General features: G+C 38.2%; 1 protein-coding gene across 3 annotated transcripts; it reads left to right on the forward strand.

The window, feature by feature from the left end:
* The first annotated feature begins 65 nt into the window (after positions 1 to 65).
* Positions 66 to 20,507, forward strand: IKBIP (IKBKB interacting protein). Of its 3 annotated transcripts, none has more exons than XM_058568595.1 (4): positions 66 to 144; positions 390 to 576; positions 7,464 to 7,581; positions 12,316 to 14,774. In XM_058568595.1, exons 2-4 carry the CDS (start codon positions 401 to 403, stop codon positions 13,150 to 13,152), a joined length of 1,131 nt encoding a protein of 376 aa, XP_058424578.1. In that variant the 5' UTR covers positions 66 to 144; positions 390 to 400; the 3' UTR covers positions 13,153 to 14,774. The 3 variants fall into 3 exon arrangements, with proteins under 3 accessions (XP_058424578.1, XP_058424577.1, XP_058424579.1); XM_058568594.1 differs by having other exon boundaries at positions 67 to 144; positions 357 to 576; XM_058568596.1 differs by lacking the exons at positions 66 to 144; positions 12,316 to 14,774 and adding an exon at positions 19,606 to 20,507 and having other exon boundaries at positions 313 to 576.
* The last annotated feature ends 473 nt before the right edge of the window (positions 20,508 to 20,980 follow it).

Below are 20,980 nucleotides of genomic sequence, written 5' to 3' on the forward strand. Positions count from 1 at the left end.
AGCCACAAGGGCGCGCGGCGGTCTGAGGGAGGGAGGGCCTCGGCGGCGGCGCGCTCGACGTGGCGCGGGCCCGCCCCGCCCCGCCCCCTCGCGTCCCGGCGGCCCGCACGCGCCCGGGAGCTACGATTTCCTCAGGTTTGCTAGGTGAGCGCAGAGAAAGCGGGGGGTGGGGTCTGCGCCTGCCTCAGCTGGAGGAACTGGAAGGCGGGTGGCTGGGGTGCGCTGTGAAGCAGTGAAGATGGCCGGGAGAGGGAGGGCACTGGCACTGGTTTCCGGGCGGCGCCAAGTCCGAGAGGGGGCGCGGTCACCGCCGAGGCTTCCCTCGGAGCTCAGGCGGCCACGTCCCGCTCCCCCAGGGTGAAGAGGCCGCCCGGGTTTGTCGTCCTCAGGACCTCCAGACATGTCCGAGGTGAAGAGCCGGAAGAAGTCGGGACCCAAGGGAGCCCCCGCGGAGCCCGGGAAGCGGAGCGAGGGCGGGAGGAGCCCCGAGGCCCGAGGTGGTGGAGGCGGGGGCTGGGCGGACCCCCGGACCGGCCTGAGCCTGCTGTCGCTGGGGACGTGCCTGGCCCTGGCCTGGTAAGTGTCCGGCCTCCGGTGGTCGCCCGCCCTTCGGGGTCCAGTCCCTGTCGTGGCCCCACCCGACTCGGCATCCCGTAACCTTCAACCCCGAGACTTGTGACTTTGGTTCATCTGCCGCCACCCCAGAGAAGGGACAGCCAGCCCAACTTTTTTTTTTTTTCCGTTATCTCATTTCTTGTAACTCATTTTTCCCTTGTACTAGTATCGTGCCGCGATCGCTCAACTGGAATTGAGGCTAAGGTTTGGGGAGGAGTCAGCCATTAAGAGATGCGGATTCGGCCAAACTTTATTAAGCGCCAACTACACGTCGGGAGCTTTCGCGTTTTTATAACCCGTTACTTCCTGTCCGCTGTGCATCTGTCCGGGACAGATTTGCCCCACCCCACCCCGTAAATGCCTAATGGAAACGTTTGCAACCTTCAAAGAATTCATTATGATTTCAGAGCAACAAACGTTTGTGATAATATCAAAGTTGGGAGGATCAGTGTGCATGCGTTATGAATTTAAAGTCTCTTCCTAAATTACAGACTGAATTTTAGTACTGTAACGCTACAAAAGTATATAGCACTTGGGTTCACCTAAAACTAAACATTTATAGTTTTTAAACCAAGCAAATAGCGATATTTTGGGGTCATAGGACAAATGAATATTAGAAATAACCTTAAAACCAACTTATTCATTTTGTTTTCCCCAATCGTTTTCTTTAGGAATAACCTATTTCATTTTAATAACAAGACTGATGCTTTAAATTAGAATTCTCCATTTTTTTTTTTACCTGTTTTTAAAGTATTTAGAAGATAGTTATTTGTCTTCAAGAGTAATGGTATTCCAGAAGGAACCCTGGACATCTTCTAGTCTGCAACATTTTTGATGCTAGTAAATTCTTTTTTTTTTTTTTTTTATTTTTCCCCCAAAGCCCCAGTAGATAGTTGTATGTCATAGCTGCACATCCTTCTAGTTGCTGTATGTGGGACGCGGCCTCAGCATGGCCGGAGAAGCAGTGCGTTGGTGAGCACCCGGATCTGAACCCAGGCCACCGGCAGCGGAGCTCGGGCACTTAACCACTAAGGCACGGGCTGGCCCAGATGTTAGTAAATTCTGAATTATACTTTACTGCTGACTTATCCTGAGTCGAAGTTAATAAAAGATTTGCCACAATGAACTGAAAAGTTGATTTAAATATCCTCTTCAAAAAAGATAAATTGTTTATTTTAGTAATATGGTATTTTTGTTTATGGGATGTTTTTATTTTGATCTTAAAAAAATAAATGCACTGGATTTACTGTTTTAAAAATAAACTGCTCTGGGCCAGCCCCGTGGCTTAGCCGTTAAGTGCGCGTGCTCCGCTACTGGTCGCCCGGGTTTGGTCCCGGGCGCGCACCGAGGCACCGCTTCTCTGGCCATGCTGAGGCCACGTCCCACATACAGCAACTAGAAGGACGTGCAGCTATGACATACAACTATCTACTGGGGCTTTGGGGGAAGAAAAAAGGAGGAGGATTGGCAATAGATGTTAGCTCAGAGCCGGTCTTCCTCAGCAAAAAGAGGAGAATTAGCATGGATGTTAGCTCAGGGCTGATCTTCCTCACAAAAATAAAAATAAACTGCTCTTATGTCTTAAAATGCATGACCTTCTTTAGGTAAATAAAAAACCCATTTTGTATTGAAAAAGTTTCCCGTAATAGAACTTAGTAGGCTAAAAGACATATGTTGCTTCTCTCTGGAGCCTAATACAACTGGTTTTAGTTACTAAATTTACTAATTCTAATTAATTATCCAAAGATACATATTCATGTGAGGTAAATTACATCACAAAATGTTCAGCTTTTCAATGATTTAGTTACTGCCATGGGAAAACACACTAATAGGAATCTATAAAGGAAAAAAACTTGAAAAGTAGAGCTTCAACTCAGGAATTTACTGTTAGTGCCTACAATAAAGACACAAACAAGTTACATTCATTAAGAAGATTTTATTTGAACTGTCTCCAAAATAATAAAACAATATTTAGTCAAAGATTATTTTTATGGGGCTGGCCCCGTGGCTTAGTGGTTAAGTGCGCAGGCTCCGCTGCTGGCGGCCCCGGTTCTGATCCTGGGCGCCCACTGCTTCTCCCACCATGCTAAGGCCGCGTCCCACATACAGCAACTAGAAGGATGTGTAGCTATGACATATAACTATCTACTGGGGCTTTGGGGGGAAAAAATAAATAAATAAAATCTTTAAAAAAAAAAAAAAGATTATTTCTAAAATGGACAGATTGTATGATTGTTATTAAAATAGTTGCCTGTTAATTGTTCTTGTGAAATCTTTTGCCGTAAGAGTCGAAGTGTAAATACTTTGGTTGCTGTTTATAGCAAATATTTACTCATGGTAAATTTGGGAATAAAAAATTATTCTGGTAAGACATTTGCAAGCATTTTCCAAATAAAAACCAAATACTTGGCATCTGAAAATATTTAAAAGCACACTAAAATTGTAACAAAGCCATTGAGGTCTTTACCACTAGAACACATACTTCAGCATCTCAAAGTTGGACTAGCAAATCTTTATTGAATGCTTACTGAACTAACACTGTCCTGATTGTTAAAATACAACAACAAATGTATGTGCCTATCTGTGTAGTTCTAAACACAGATGATCCATCCTCTCACACTTTGTCTGAGTAAGTTGAGGGAGGAAATTTTAATGCTTCACTGCCCAAGGAGGATTTCAAGGCGTCACTAGATATGTGTCTTTGGATCTTTTGTCTTGGGATCATTATTTGGGAAGTAGACAGATAATGCATAACAAAAGTGTGATACTTAACATCACCTCTCTAAAGTCCTGATATATCATCCTGTGTCAGCTTAACAATAAGACATGGGAGATAACAGTTGCCCAAAATTGTATGGCTTGAGTGTTATAGTTTGCATATAAACTCTTAAGGCAAATTTTCAGATAAGAGGATTGAAGAAATTCTGCTTTCGACAAGTTTAAAAGTTGTGAAGTTACTAAATAAGACCTGACAAGCTTATTTAATTACAATACATAGAAATTAATCAACAATAAGTTTCTTCTTGAAATTTCAACAGATTTTTTAATTGCCTTTATAAAAGTTTTTCATAGCATTTGTGATGATTATATATAAGAAGTCAAAAGCTCTTTAAACAGCTTTCTTTAAAGTTATTCTTTAAACAATAACTCAGGTTTTTTCCTCTGTCATCTAGTACAACTTTCTCTATAAATCATTTATATAGCAAAATCTTGACTAACCCCATTTTTCAGCTTGTTTTTCGTGGAGTTTTATCTAAAACACAGGGTTGTCCTGTAAATGTCCTGCTTTTTTAAAAATACAATATGGTCACTGTTTTCCGGAACATTCAGTATTGTGCTGAAAATGAAGCTATAGTATGAAACATAGGGCTAAATGGACACTGACCCTAGTAGTGGCCCTGGAACTCCCTTTCTTGCAGAAGGTCCATAATAACAGCTTTCTTTGGTTGTTTGCCTCCTTTTCATTAATTAATAAGTTGAAACAGAGCCAGAGAAAATCCTGTGTATATGTAAGTCCTCAATCAGCTGTCTGCCACCATCTAAGATTCCTAAAGGATGGGCCAGCCTGGTGGCATAGTGGTTGAGTTTGGTATGCTCTGCTTCAGTGGCGCAAGTTTGGATCCCGGGCATGGACCTACACCACTCCTCAAGCCATGCTGTGGCAGCAGCCCACATACAAAATAGAGGAAGATTGGCAACAGATGTTAGTTCAGGGTCAATCTTCCTCACCAAAAAAAAAAAAAAAAAAGATTCCTGAAGGAGCTATGCAGAGGCAACACTCCATGGAAATGCACACTGTTTAATACTACAAGGCCCTGAATCTGTATGAGTCTCTAGACTGCAATGGATTATGAGCAAGTCAAGAAGATTCCTTTTGTAAGTCTTACACTAAGGTAGCCAATTAACCTGGGTCCCTTTCTCCTACATCCGTACTTCGAGGCCTTTACCTATGTGATAGAAGAGGCCCAAAAGCAGGTTAAGAGAATGCGTCTCTTCTTATTAGTGGTCTCATCCATCCATTCCATCCTTCATTTGCTATAAATCCAACCCTGGTTTCAAAGGGAAACAGGCCTGGGGTTTCTATCAAGTGCAAGTAGAAGGGAGCCCTGATCCTTTATACCACTCTAGGCTTGTCGGAGGGATGGAAAAGCAGCTGCACAAAGCAGCCCAAAAGAAAGAACTACTAATGTGTTATGCTCTAGGCACTGTCTAGGAGCTTTATAAATAGGACCATGTTTAATCTCCAGCAGCCCATGAAATAAATAGTGGTATCCCCACTTTGCAGATGAGGAAACTATAGCAAAGATAAGTTAAATAACTTGCCCATCGTGATTATACAGCTGGTAAGTGGCAGAGTCAAAGTTGCCCAGCTCCACACTTTTAACCAGTATGATATGCTGCCTCCCTTTGATATTAATCCAAAAAGAAGCCAAGGCCCTAGAAATAGAAATCCCTAGTCCAGAACTATTTATAGTCCTTTCTTCTACTAGAAGCTGTAGTCCTTAGCAGACCCTAATTGTTTCTCTCATCTAAACTAGGAAAGATGGGGAGCAAGGAGGCCTTGAACTGCTCTTGTTAGAATATGCCTCTGATTCATAAAAAGGAAACGAAGCACCTTGGGCACTAATCTGGATGCCAATTTCAAAAATCAGATTTTCAGAATTCAAACTGCTTTCTCTCAGCATACATTTTTGGCTTCTAGAAAATCATCCTCTTCCTTAATGTTAAATAAGTTAATATTTATAAAGCACTTAGAATAGTGTCTGGCACATCTAAGTGAAAAATGAAACAAATGTGTGTTAGCTTAACACCATACAAACCGCTTTTCATTTTTTTCATTACTAGCACTAAGTCAACTTTATACTTGTTTTTTCTTATATGCACTACTCACGTGTAACTGGTGAATCTTTTTTTATTTTGGTGAGAAGCTAACCATGAAAAAAACCCTACAAATTATCATTAGAGATGATATTTCCACTAACATGACACAGTTTTCTTCAAGCTTTTGCTTAATATTTGACTTTTGAAGGAAAGTGCAGGGATAGACAGCATGAAAAATATTTAATAAAATGGAAAGTCCTGTAATGTATTATTGTAGTGGATCAGTCTTTACAAAAAGTCCCTTCTATAGTAATGATTTTATTCTGAATAAACACACTGATTTATAGAATAAATCCATGAGGTAACACTATGGAGTAATAGATGATAAAACTAGTTTCTGAAATTAGACATTTCTTTAGAATAGTCTCTATCCTTGGTCTCTGTCTACTGGTCTCAGATAAGCCTATACTCTGAAAAGAATCCCTTAAAAACCAAGACTAAAATAGCTAATCAGAAAAGAATGGTCTACATATTCATCTTTGAAAATTAGGATAATGGCATTTTCTAATAACCAGAAGTTTTGTTTAAAAGTTCATATTAGTACACAGGAGAAAAGTCAGTCTGTACTAATTATGTAACCTAGGCTTATATAATTCACTCTTATCTCATAGGATAGACATTAGCCATCATCAAAAGAAATTTATTTCATTCAACATTGTAAACATTTGTTTAAAAAGCAAAAAAATCCATTTTAGCTTTGACAGTTTTATAGCAACAGTTAGCCTAATGATGACATTTATGAGTTTGAAACATCACCACCTTTGCGTTGATGCACAAAGCTCAGAAGTCTTGAACCTCTCCATTGAGTTTTGGGATCTTCAAATATTGGTCTTTGACTGGAAGTCAGTTTCATAAAACTGTGTCAATTAGTGGTCCTCAGCTTGGCTGAGCACTCAGATAACCTGGGAAGCTTTTAAAATTTACATTATCTAAGTCACATCCCAAACCAGTTAAGTCAGAATTTCAGTGGGTGGGACCCAGGCATCAGACTTTTTTAAAGCTGCCAGGTGACTCCAATAGGCAGTGAAGCTTTTGAACCACTGGTGTGGGTACTCTGATTTAGGCACTCATTTCGTATGATTCTGCTCCACTGCTTTTTGATGACTCAGTAAATTTACAAAGAATTTCAACTGCTCTTTCTGAGCCCGAAGAATTGAGTCAAAGTAGATTAACCAAAATAGTATTAGATCCAAAGAATTTCTTTTGTGTTTGCTCATTTCGAGTGCTATCCAAACAAAAGTCCATTTATTGTTTTTAGGATTAGGCTAACTTTTTAATGCTTCTACCCTTTAGTATTTACCAGATGAAGAATACACTCCAATTTTAGAATGGCATCCAAAGTACACTCAGAAGACTTGTATTTTTGTACAAGTCTTGTACATATTATGCACCTTGGCACTGCTAATGTGTTCTATTGTCACTTTGACAATGACTCCTGTTTTCAGTTTTGACTCTTCTGTTATTTTTCAGCTTCTAATCATCATCACCTCTTTCTTCTTTCCACTCCACTGCTTTTTTCTTATACATTTTAATTTTAAAATACTTTTTAAAATATAGATAACTCTTCTACATTTCAGTGTAAAAATGCTAATTTTCTAGATATTGCCCAAATATGGCCTTGAGAAAATTAGTAGAGATCACATATCTTGCTCTAAATAATTCATCATTTCTTCCTCCAAATCATTTCTTGTGCGTACATCTGTTACAGATATCACACCGTCTCACTCACTGGGCTGTGAACTTGAAGAGGGGCAGGGTTTCACTCATCTATGGGTAATACAGTTAAACCAGTCACTACCACATAGCAGGCTTTCTAAATGTTTGTTGAAATAAACTAATAAAAGCTGCCGCTACCTATACCAGAATTCATGTTGTCCTTACCAGAAGTGGGTATAAAATACTGGTTTAAAATTCACACTTAAATTGATATGAATTAGGAGGTAGTGATTTTTTTTTTTCTTTTCCAGGTTTGTATTTCAGCAGTCAGAAAAGTTTGCAGAGGTGGAAAACCAATACCAGTTACTGAAAATAAAAGCCAACGAATTCCAAGGGCTTCAAAGTAAAATCAGTTTAATCTCAGAAAAGGTAATTATTAATTGGCTTGTATGGGGAGATTTTCTCATTTTTCTTCCCCACTACCACCCTTCTACCTCAATACATAAATTCTTTTTTCCTGCCTTTTAGACCATTACTATTTTAATTCTCACTGGTCTTCCTACCCCTCACATTTCCTTTCAATCCAATTTAGACTTAGATTACATTTTGAAAGGACAGAATTTTTCTTTTTATATAACAAATGTTATTGTTTAAAAAGAACAATATGGGGCCCGCCCGGTGGCGCAAGTGGTTAGGTGCGCCCGCTCCGCTGCGGCGGCCCGGGGTTCGCCGGTTTGGATCCCGTGGGCACACTGACAAACTGCTTGTCAGGCCATGCTGTGGCGGCGTCCCATATAGGGTGGAGGAGGATGGGCATGGATGTTGGCCCAGGACCAGTCTTCCTCAGCGAAAAGAGAGGAGGACTGACAGATGTTAGGACAGGGCTAATCTCCTCACCAAAAAAAATAAATAAATAAATAAAAAGAACAATATGCTCATATTGATGTGACCTCAATTTTCTATTTAAATATCAAGTGTTTAGAGCACTGAAAATATGATTAATCTTGAGGTATAAAATTAGAATAGGAACAGCACTTGTTGGGCAAAGATGCATCAGTTTTTCTTTGTCTACTTTCCACTTGGTAAGCATATACATATGCATATAAGAATGACTAACCTAAAAACAAATATTGATTTTGTAGCCAAGTGAAAATTAAAATCCATGTCTATGTTGTGTTTCTTCAAGCTGCAAATGCAGATGCATTTTTACTGTGATTCTTAGAAATGTGAGACAGATTAAAAAATTTTAACTACTACGCGTCTCAGGAGAGGGTCAGCTGCAATCAATAAACCATCATATGGACTTAGTCTGGCTACCAGGGTCCAGGCTGTCATTGGGAAACATGCCTTGATTGTTCTTTTATTCATTCACTAAACCTTTACTCGTGTCATAAGGTAGACAGGGACTTGTGCTTTGCACTATGGTAAGCAAAGATGTTGTAAAAATAGACAGAAATGAAATAGAGGATCTAAATTCCTGCAGCCTCATGCACAGGATGAGCATATGGTCCCTCAAAAGAGAAAAACTGGATGAAAATGATGCATCTCTCACTGATGCCAGGGGATTCCATGGTGGGTGAGTTTAGGTGCCTTTGGGAAGGAGCTGCACGAGTTGTTATTTTGACCTAGCGCTCAAGTTGGAATCTGGTTGTAGTTGTTGGGGGACCTCTAATTGGAAGAAACATAATGACAGAAAAAATTCCAGGAGATAGAAACTTCATATACTTAAATGCTGTTAGAAACAAATTTTGAAGAAAGATTTCCTTTTCAAATGAGAAGTTTGGTAGCAATTAAAATGCTTTTTGAAGCAGATTTTTTAAATATCATTGTAAGATCCAAGAAATATTCAGTCTTTGCATAGCTCTTTCTCTCCCAGCCTGCCCTAGGAGTAGTTTAACAATAGCTGCCTTTTCACGAAGCTGACCCTAAACACCAGCCTAATGCAGTAGGAAGGGAAAACAGCTAGACGTGGGCTCTCATCACTACCGTTTGACCTTGGAAAAATCACTTTAACTTCTCTTGGCCTCTATTTCATCATTTATTAAATGGGAATAACAAGATTTTTATAAGGATCAGATGAGATACACAATATATGTGAAAGTCTTTGAAAACTTTCAAGCAGTAATAAATTTAAGGTATTAGCTCTTTAAAAAATGAAAAACTATGGGGCTGGCCTGGTAGCACAAGCAGTTAAGTGCGTGCGCTCCGCTGCAGCGGCCCAGGGTTCGCCGGTTCGAATCCCGGGTGCGCACCGACGCACCACTTGTCAATCATGCTGTGGCGGCGTCCCGTATAAAGTGGAGGACAATGGGCATGGATGTTAGCCCAGGGCCAGTCTTCCTCAGCAAAAAGAGGAGGATTGGCAGATGTTAGCTCAGGGCCGATCTTCCTCACAAAAAATAATAATAATAATAAAAAATGAGCTGGCCCTGTGGCTTAGCGGTTAAGTGCGCGTGCTCCGCTGCTGGCGGCCTGGGTTCGGATCCCGGGCGCGCACCGACGCACCACTTCTCCGGCCATGCTTAGGCCGCATCCCACATACAGCAACTAGAAGGATGTGCAACTATGACGTACAACTATCTACTGGGGCTTTGGGGGAAAAAAATAAAATTATAAAAAATAATGATAATAATAATAAATGAAAAACTATTAGAATATATTGGCAGCCCCAAAATGCTAGCTATTGTGGTATACTAGTCACTATATATTGGCAGATTAAATCTTGAGACCTTATTATCCTGAAAAGTTGATCTTGTACTTGGGGTCTACTGGGGTATACTGTCTCCAGACTGTAGTGATGCTCTGGTGAACAGCCTAAACAGGAAGTTGCCTTAGGTGAGGATAAGCTTGCCTCTTCAAAATACTTAGTAAGACAACTAAGCCTAACAGTATTAGCAGTGTACAAGTATTTCTCAGAATTGGTTTTTAAAGGAACTTGTATTATGGCTACATGTGTACTTTAAAAATAATTTTTAAACCAGGTTTCAGAGTGGTCTTATTATATTAGTCAGTACTGTTACACATTGTTCCCAGCTATCACTTGGAACTGCTTTAGGTCTTGACTGAGGTGGTCCCGGAAGGTTTATAGCCATTCTTCTTCCTAAACATCAACAAACATGTTCTTTATACCCCAAGATATGGGGACTGCAAAAAGGCATAAGACATATTCTCTTCCCTTAGGGAATTTAGAAGCTCTCATATCTTCCCCAGTGTAATTCATCAGTCTGTTAAAGAGTAAGATTTCAGAGGCACTTCTGGTCCTTTCTTCATTGCCCTCCAGATGTCTGATCTCTCCTCTAAGCATCCTTTCTCCCCATACTAATTCTGTCTTGACACAAATCATAACCTGTTGTGATTTTTTGTTGTTATTAGTTAATTTATCTCCTTTACTACTGTTTAGGGCAAACACTGTGTCTTTTATCTCTATATATCTAGTGCCTGATAATGGAACAGAAGACAATAAATCTTATTGGGACTCTAGAATATATGATGTAAAAGATTCAAAGCACTATCTCCCCTAACAAATTGTGAAGTCAGGGACTGTACTATGTCTATATTTTTATATCTGGTGTCTAGCGCAAGGTCTGGCACAGAGTGATCACTCAAGAATTTTTGAATTAGGTGTGCTAAGTGCCAAATAGGTGGCAAAAACATAATACAATAGGTACAACAGGAGTTCAGGCTGTTGTCAGGGCTAAGGCCTTGGAAGAATGCTGCACTGAGGAGCTGAGATCTGGTATGAGCCTTGAAGGAAGGACAGACCTTAACTAAGCAAAGAGGAGGGAAGAGTAGCATAGAGAGAGGTTACAGATTTGGGACTTTCCCCTAGAAGTATTAGGAAACACTGTGGGTTTTTTAATGTTGTACCATGATGTGCATAGCAGTTTTTGTTTTTGTTTTTTTTTATAATTTTATTTATTTATTTTTCCCCCAAAGCCCCAGTAGATAGTTGTATGTCATAGCTGCACATCCTTCTAGTTGCTGTATGTGGGACGCGGGCCGCAGCATGGCCAGAGAAGCGGTGCGTCGGTGCCGCCCGAGATCCGAACCCGGGCCACCAGCAGCGGAGCGTGCGCACTCAACCGCTAAGCCACGGGGCCGGCCCTGCATAGCAGTTTTTAAAAGCTTACTCTGGCTATAATGTGTAGAATTTAGAAAGAGAGTAACTAGAAGCAGATAAGCTTTTAAAAGCTTAATCTGGCTATAGTATGTAGATTTAGGAAAAGAGTAACTAGAAGCAGATATTAGATAATACTTCTAAAACATTTTCCTTGATCATCGAAGTCTGGTTTGAGTGCCCTACCTAAGTGCTTCCATAGCTCTTCCCCTGTCATAGCACATATAGACTTGGCTTTCTCACCAGTTAAGCTAAGCTGCCTAAGGGTAGAACTGTGTCTTGTACAGTATTATGTCTTCAACACCATGCTGCAAACATTTGATAAATTAATGATCATTTCTAGGCCTTTGTGTAGTCTCTAAGGCTATCATCTATGTGTGAGTGTAGACTAAAAGAGGTCTACAACCTGGCTCTTCTACATCCTGGACACATATTATAGGAGATGCCAGAGTTTACCATAATTTTCAGATACTTAGAACACTTTCCCATCTGACATGAGTTGTCTCACTAAACTGGTTTTTTATTCAGTTTTGTCTTGGTGATATCGATAAGATCTGATTCTGGTATCTTCTCGGCAAGAGGTCAGTCAACAAATTTTTTTCTCAGGCAGAAACTTCCAGAATCATAGAATTTAGGAAAGTTAACAAATTTTATAACTAAGTTAGAGTTTCTGAAAAAGACATATAACCATAAAAATTATAACTAAGTTGCTTTCCACTGGAGTAAAAAAAGAGGGAAATGTGATATAGTTCAGGCTTCTGTAACATTATTTTTCTCTTGAATATCCCTCCATAAAAATGCACAGATATTTAGGATTATAAGTTCAGGTGTATATTTTTCTACCATAGCACTAATCTATTAAATTTTTTTAAAATATGTTAAAACAACTATTAAAGTAATAATTGCTTTTGTCAGTAAGGTTCTGATGTACTTGGATATTTTAGACATCTTCGGAATTTGAACTTGCCACGTGATTGTTAAAGTGTGTTTCCCTAATATAAAAGTTATTAAGTAGCCTTGGGAATTGTTTTGTGTTATAAATGCAGCTTGAGTCTACTGAAAGTATCCTGCAGGAAGCTACATCATCCATGTATTTGGTGACCCAGTTTGAGCAGGAAGTATCCAGCCTCCAAAGTATCATGCATAACATTCAAAATAATGAAGAGATGCTCACTCAAAAGATGCAAAGCCTTAATGAGAAATTCCAAAATGTTACTGATTTCTGGAAGAGAAGCCTAGAAGAAATGAATGTTAATACAGATGTTTTCAAATCAGAATCAAAACATATACATTCTCAAGTTACTGTCCAAATTAACTCGGCTGAACAAGGAATAAAATTGCTCACTGAAAGGCTAAAAGATTTGGAAGATAGCACACTAAGAAATATTAGAACAGTGAAAAGACAAGAAGAAGAGGATCTTCTGCGAGTAGAAGAGCAGCTTGGCTCTGACACAAAAGCAGTTGAAAAGTTAGAAGAGGAACAGCATGCTCTCTTTGCCAAAGATAAAGAGCTGACTAATAAACTTTCCAACTACGAACCCAAAGTTGAAGAATGCAAGACACATTTGCCCACAATTGAAAGTGCTATTCGTTCTGTCCTCAGAGTCTCTCAGGATCTAATAGGGACAGAAAAGAAAATGGAAGACTTGACTATTCAGATGTTTAATATGGAAGATGATATGCTGAAAGCAGTATCTGAAATAATGGAGATGCAGAAAACCCTTGAAGGAATTCAGTATGATAATAGCATATTAAAGATGCAAAATGAACTGGATGTTCTAAAAGGAAAAGTTCATGATTTTGTAGTATATTCAGGTGCAAGAGAAAAGGGAACGTTAGAAGAATATAATCTAGAAAATAAGGAAATTGATAGTGATTTTTAAATATACTACATTTATTCTGATGAAGCATATTATTATATGTAAATTGATTAGTTCCATGCTTTTGTGTTACTTTGATATGCCTCACTTTATGCTACATTATTGGAAAATAAGTGAAGTGTCCACACAAATAGATTATGTAGATAATCAAAGCTTATCGTTGTAAGCAGTAAAACTTACTTCATTTTAACCATTTTAAATAGAAATATTTCTAAAATGTATATTTCTCTTTTTCAAAAGAATATATTTAATATTTTTTAATGTTTTTCTAATAATTAATGGACATCATCATGAATTTCACCTATTATATTGGACCCAAATATATTAATGTCTCTAGGAGCTGTTGAGGAGTATTTACCTCCTCCCTCAATGGCCCCAGTTTGCTGTTTTGAAACCTTATGTCTGTTTCATGTACCTTTTCTGTCACCTGAGTAGGTGACCCACTGATCTGCTCTTACTGTCAGGTTGATTGATAATGTGCCTGCATCAGCTGGTTCTTCATTTCCTTTGTAATTTACTTCAGGCTAAGACAACGAAGTTCATAGGAATTTTGTCTAAAATAAAAGATAACATGCCCAAGGGAGAGCCTAGGGTGCTTTGCCATGAATTAATATGCACTTTTGAAACCTATGGAGCCTGGGAAACGTTTTTGCTTTTTGTTAAGGTTCTAAACTGTGTTACAGGTACTTGTAAAAATTTTTAAATAAGAGTAAATATGTTCTTATTGAAGGCTTTTCCTATGAATTAAGTGTGTATGCTTTGAAGTATGGACTTTTGGAATATCTTTGTCTACCTGGGCTTTTTTTTTTAAAGGTTCTAACTGTGTTACAGACTCTTGAGTTTGCTAGATACATGATCTCTAGATAAATTATTCTACTTACAATAAAAATACACCAATAAGCCTGTGGCCTATTTTAAAGAGGAAAAAGCAGCGTAATGAGAAATGATGATAATTATGGTAATTAAAAGTATGTCATTATTTTAAAGAGTCCCCAAACTAATTACCTAACCAAATTTGTTTTACATAGTGATTTTTATTTTACTCAAAACTATATAATGGAGTCATAAGGAATAAGACATGGACACACTGATATGAGATTCAGGGGAGGGCTAGCCAGGTTTTTCTAATAATGATAATGGGAAATGTGCAGAGTTGGGGGAGCACATAAGACTTTTGTTGGTAAACTGATGTGTCAAGAGCGTCCAAGCTTGGTGTTGAAAACCGAGTCAACTGCATGTGGAAGCACTGTTCTTACTTGTTTCTTCTTGCCAGTAACCAACTGTAGTCCTAGTTTTATAATGCAATTTCAGTGGAATTAAACGCAAAGAACTTGAAAGCAGTCAGTTACAAAAGGTAATTGTGGTCAAGTAGTTTTATTATGTAAATCACATTTTTGGAAAAATCCCAGACAAGTTCTACTTTGGAGTTAGAAGGACGTATGATAGCCATGAGTCATAAAAATAAGCCTGGACAAGTGCTGCTATTAAGGGGCATAGCATTAATTTATGAAATCTTAACATTAAATTTCTTGACTTCTTAACATCTAAGTTCTTGTCTGTGTACACTGGCAAAATTGTATTTGTTTACTTTTATTTTCATGCTAATAAAATAGATTATAAAGTTAGCCGGAACATCGTTGTTTCAACCTCCATCCTATCAGGGCAGATGTGAGATCTTGTACTCTTCATTTTTATTCATTTATTTTTCTGGCCTATCACCAGATTTGATACATTATCATTGTTAACTTGTATATACAGTAGTAATGGTTACAGAAAATAAATGGGAAGAGGTGACCACTGTGCTCTATGGTGACAGTTACCAGGGGAACAAAAACTGCCCTTCTACAAGTATTTCATGAGAAAACTTGCATCTATGTTTATACACATGTATGTGTTCCTTTACTCAGGGGTTTTCCTATAAAAAATTGTTGCTAGAGAGATTTAGATGTACCTAATTTGTCTTCCTCTGTTTCTTAACGTTCATTTAACACAAGTAGTTGAAATTTCAAAAACTTCCCTGTGTATCAAATATTAAATTACATCAGTCTTTCCTTTAAGAAAGATCACCATATTCTAAGACACATTTTTGTATCTTTGTAGTTGATAATAAATTTTATATCAGTTAATTTCTGATAAAGAATACTGGGTCCATTTTTTTTTAATTTCTCACACGAGACACTTTTACAAAACAATTTTTTTTAACTTTTGGATATAAAGTTCAAAAGTATATTTACAGTAATATTTCCTTAAATTTTGCCTGATGATTAGAAGCTGTTGACTAGGGGCCTGCCCAGCAGTGTAGTGGTTAAGTTCGTGTGCTCTGCTTCAGCAGCCCAGGGTTCACAGGTTCAGATCCCAGGCACAGACCTACACACCGCTCGTCAAACCATGCTGTGATGGCGTCCCACATACAAAATAGAGGAAGATTGGCACAGATGTTAGCTCAGGGCTGATCTTCCTCACCAAAAAAAAAAGCTGTTGACTAAGTGTAGTTTTATATTTGTAATGAAAACGTTGATTTATTAGCCTGTATGATTTCATAGAAAACTAAACTTGTAAGATACAAAGTTAGTGACATTTTTAATTGTAGACCTTTGTATGAATCTATTTTTTTTTAATAATTTTATTTATTTATTTTTCCCCCAAAGCCCCAGTAGATAGTTGTATGTCATAGCTGCACATCCTTCTAGTTTCTATATGTGGGACACGGCCTCAGCATGGCTGGAGAAGCAGTGCATCGGTGCACGCCCGGGATCCGAACCCAGGCCGCCAGCAGCGGAGTGCGAGCACTTAACTGCTAAGCCATGGGGCCGGCCCTGAATCTATTATCTTGAGCAAAGCTTAATATCAGAGCCAGCCCTGACAGTCTAGTGGTTAAAGTTCAGCGCTCACCACTTTGGCAGCCCGGGTTCACTTCCTGGTCGCAGAACCACACCACCTATCTCTCAGTTGCCATGCTGTGATGGTGGCTCACGTAGAAGAACTAGAAGGACTTACAACTAGGATATATTTAACTATGCACTCGGGCTTTGGGAAGAAAAAAAAAAAAGCTTAATATTATGTCATTATAAAATAATGATGCTGTAAATTCACCAAACACGGAAAAAAAACTCATTTCTCTATAGACTTATTCCTATTTGCACAGTTGTCAAAAGCTCTGCAAATTCACCCAGCATCAGTTTTTTTCAGTTCAGCTATGAACTATTTTAATACAAATCAAAATACTCCAGCCAGCTTTACACAACAGGGAAGAGAACTAACATTTTGGAGCCTATTCTGTGTCACACTGCTAGGAGGTCTGCATTGATCGTCATCATCCTAGCAGCTCCAAGTACTGAGTATCTACCATGTCCCAGTCATTGTGCTAGGCTTTTGCATGTGTTATCACTAATTCTCACCACAGCTTTGCTAGCTGTGAGACCCATTTTACAAATGAGGAAATTGAGGCTCAGCAAAATCTTGGCAATCATGCTGCTGGGTCCATCCAACTCCAGAGGCCACTGACCTCCCACTATACAGTACAACCTGCTGCTGTTCAACCAGAGGAGGCAAAAAATCACAGGAAATCCGCTGTCAGTAGAACTGTCTTGAGAATTCAAAAAGCTGTAATTCAGCCGAATGTGTCCACTACCATGTCACTATTAAACTATACTGTAAGTCACCCAAAAGTTGTAACTGTGACCTAAAATTGTTTGGGCCTTGGGCATAAGAAGGAATCAGTAAGTGTTGAGAGAAGAGTGGGAAAGCAGTGGTGGAGAAGGAGCCCTAGACTGATAGACTCTCCAATCTTTCTGTCCATCCTAGGCAAATACCTTAAACAAGTTGTAATTCATTAAAACCATTTCTAGACTATCCCTACACTGGATTGAATTTATGTTTTAGTAAAGATCAATAGAAGTTCATGATAAATTGCTTTTATAAGCTACCAAGTGAAATAAAGAGCTTCTTAATGATCTGATCCTTCTAAGAATAAACTTAGCTCCTTCTGAGGTGTCTTAATTGTGTAACTCTATGAAGCTACATTTACTCTACTAGAGTAGAGACATTAATAAATGATAACCAAGTAGTGAATTAGATGAAAGTAAGCCATCTCCTTTCACCCTTGGGAGTCTGTTTCAGCACATACACTTTATTGCAAAACTTTCCCCTTAAAGATAAAACATGGTTTTATAATCCCTGCTTGATTTCCTTCCTATTTGTGGCTATTCCTTAATGTCATACCAAAATAACATGTTCACAGTCTAACTTCTCTATCAAAAAACATTTTGGCCCACTTTCCTCACCAATAACTAATGTAGCATAAGCCTATTGAAGAGAAAAAATCCTAAAACATATTTTGAAACCAAGCCTATGTCATGGGGCAAGGAGGGGGTGTTGCTGCTTTAGATTAACTGTTCTAGTGCCCCATTTCAGCTTGTCATTTCTTTGCAACTATATAGCTCCTTTTTAAAGCTGCCATAAAAATAATATTCCAAGCATATTAAATTTTTATTTGCATTAAATAAAACTAAGTTAATGTTACCAAAATAATCTCAAACATTTAACTGAATAAACCAGGCAAATGCAATTTATGAAAGGTGACTCATAAAAAACATATTGAAGAAATGCACAATTATTTTGGAAAAACAATGTCTTTAGATTAAATTGCCTAGCTTATTTTGTAAAAAGTATTTTTCAGCCTGCATATTTGCTTTTTTATTCCTTGTTTTTTCTGACTTTTAAATCCATTTATAGCATTATCTTGCCCCACGTAAATTGCTAACTCCCAGAAAGCAGAGACTGTTCTTGATCATACTAGCACATACTAGCACAGTAAATATTGTGAATCAAAGTGGTTTTGATTATTAGTAGAAAGCTGTAGACAATCTCTACTTTAAAACAATGCTTTCCTAGAAAACAAGCTGAAGGTTAAATGTGCTGAAATCAAACGATTGACGTACACATTGTAAGTGGGATTCACTTTTTCAGTGTAATCACAGTGTATGTCTGTCTTTGGACACAGGCTTTGACAAGATATTTTACGTTTGTTCTTTAATTTTTTTCTTCATAGTTGAGCACACAGTCCACAGGCTTAAGTTAATCCTCTGACTGAAGCTTAATAGTCTCACCTGACAGTTCCTATCTTTGTTTTATTTTTTAATTGAATTATATTTGATATATAACATTGTATAAATTTAAGGTGTACAGTGTGTTACTTTGATACCTTTATGTATTCAGCCATGAGAAAGGAAGATATCCTGCCATGTGCTACCATATGGATGGACCTTGAGCACATTTGTTTTAATTTTCAATTTTTTATTGTTTATGAGACTTACCCATCTTATCACTATAATCAGCACTTTAATTTTCCCCTTTCCCTCTTAATTTTATTAACTGATGGCACAATGCAATAAAATTTCAAGTATTCAGAATACAATGAAATAATCGAACTTCCCCAATACTGCCATACACACACACACACACACACACACACACACACGTGCACATACACCAACAACAAAAACAAAAAACAACAAATGGAAATGTTGCCAGGCACTTGTGTGGCTCAAAATGTTCATCAGCTAATGTGTCCACGTTAAACCAAAACGTCATTATAGAGATAGCAGTATACAATGGATGGTGGGGAAGGAGGATGGCATTGAAACATACAAAAGTTGAGAACCACTTTTATTGGGAATCATGGAATTTTAGAACTTTGAATATAATTGTTTGTTTGTTTTGCTTTTTTTATATCCATATTCCCTACTAAACTACTGTTTATTCAAGGTCTCATGGGTAGTTAGATAGCCCAGAAAATTATTCATAAAAGTAATAAGAAAATAAAGCATATACATGTAGCGTCTTGGACATTGGTCCCTTCATTCTAGCCCTTGTTATAACTACAAACAAACTTGTGTTTCAAAAGTTGTGTTGTTAGAAGGATGTGCAACTATGACATACAACTATCTACTGGGGCTTTGGGGAGGAAAAAGGGAAAAAAAAAAAGGAGGAGGATTGGCAATAGATGTTAGCTCAGAGCCGGTCTTCCTCAGCTAAAAGAGGAGGATTAGCATGGATGTTAGCTCAGGGCTGATCTTCCTCACACACAAAAAAGTTGTGTTGCCTTGCTTGACCCCCCAAATTTACCAAAGCTCATCTAGAGGAGGCTTCCCCCTCCCTTCTCCAGCAACTGAAAAAACACAGCACTGTCTCTTATTTAGCTCATTTTGTCACTGTACAGAGGCCTGATGGTGCAAAAATAATAACTAAAAAGTGCCATTTCTATAACATTTTATAAAATTTCCTTAATGTTTTCCTTCTTATTCATTAGTAATACACTTAATACATCTTTTACCAAATGCTTTCTGGAAGAGCAAAAACTATGTTATAGTTAAAAATAACACATAAAATTTAAGTTGAATTTTAAATATTAAGCTTTTAATCAATTTAATTATTGTGGTATTATATTTTTTGTAGTGTCAGAAGTCTGAAGCTATCATGGAACAATTGAAGTCTTTTCAAATAATTGCTCGTCTGAAGCGTCTACAGGAGGAAATTTATGAAGCAAAAACTTGGTCCAACAGGATAACTGAAAAACAGGATCTATTGAACAACAATTTGACAACTCTCTCTCAATATGTTACAAAAGTAGACCAAAGTACAACTTCCATGGCAAAAGATGTTGGTCTCAAGATTACAACTGTGAAAACAGACATACGACGTATTTCAGGTTTAGTGACTGATGTAACATCATTGACAGATTCTGTGCAAGAACTAGAAAATAAAATAGAAAAAGTAGAAAAAAATACAGTAAAAAACATAGGTGATCTTCTTTCAAGTAGCATTGACCGAACAGCAATGCTCCGAAAGACAGCATCTGAAAATTCACAAAGAATTAATTCTGTTAAGAAGATACTTTCTGAGCTAAAGAGTGATTTCAACAAGCACACAGATCGGTTTTTAAGCTTAGAAAGTGACAGAGCTAAAGTTCTGAAGACAGTGACTTTTGCAAATGATCTAAAACCAAAGGTGTATAATCTAAGGAAGGACTTCTCCCGTTTGGAACCATTGGTAAATGATTTAACACTACGCATTGGCAGATTGGTTAAGGACTTACTACAAAGAGAGAAAGAAATTGCTGTCTTAAATGAAAAAATATCTAATTTAACAATAGTCCGAGCTGAGATTAAGGATATGAAAGATGAAATAACACACATTTCAGATATGGATTAGTTTGAAATTTTTTAGATTAGACTGAAGTAGCTTTTTTTTTATGGGACCTGTAAGACCGACAAGTCAGAAATAATGAAATTTTGGAGTAAATACCATTTGTATTTGATTCTATTTTGTACAGTAAAAATAAAATTTTTTAAAGGGTTGAGCACTTGATTTTCCAAAATAAATAAGCTAAAACATATACTTGCAACTTTATATAGCAAGAACTTTATGCATCCCCCTGACATACACACAGGCGCACACACACAGATATACACTCTCTCTCAGGCAATTGGGGAGAAGCAGGATCTGCCAGTGTAGCACTAGGATATCTAGGTGGGGCAGGATCTGAATCCCACTTGCCCTCACTGACTGCCAGGGAGCATACTATGTGTGGTTGGGGCCCTAACGAGAAGTGCCCATCAAGATCAGGGCTGTAGCATTCATTATTCATTTAGAGGAAGAGAAATTAGAAAGGTCACAGCAGGGAGCTGCAGGAAAAGAATTGTGTAAGCCTTCCTGTGTCCTTTATGACTTTAGGAAACGGAAAGGTTACCTAAAATGGGATAGGGAAGTGGCATCTAGACCAGGGTTTGGCCGGGGGGGTGGGGGAGGGGGTGCAGGTGGCGTGGCTTGC

This window comes from Diceros bicornis, chromosome 25, assembly GCF_020826845.1.
Source record: "Diceros bicornis minor isolate mBicDic1 chromosome 25, mDicBic1.mat.cur, whole genome shotgun sequence".
NCBI lineage: Eukaryota > Metazoa > Chordata > Mammalia > Perissodactyla > Rhinocerotidae > Diceros > Diceros bicornis.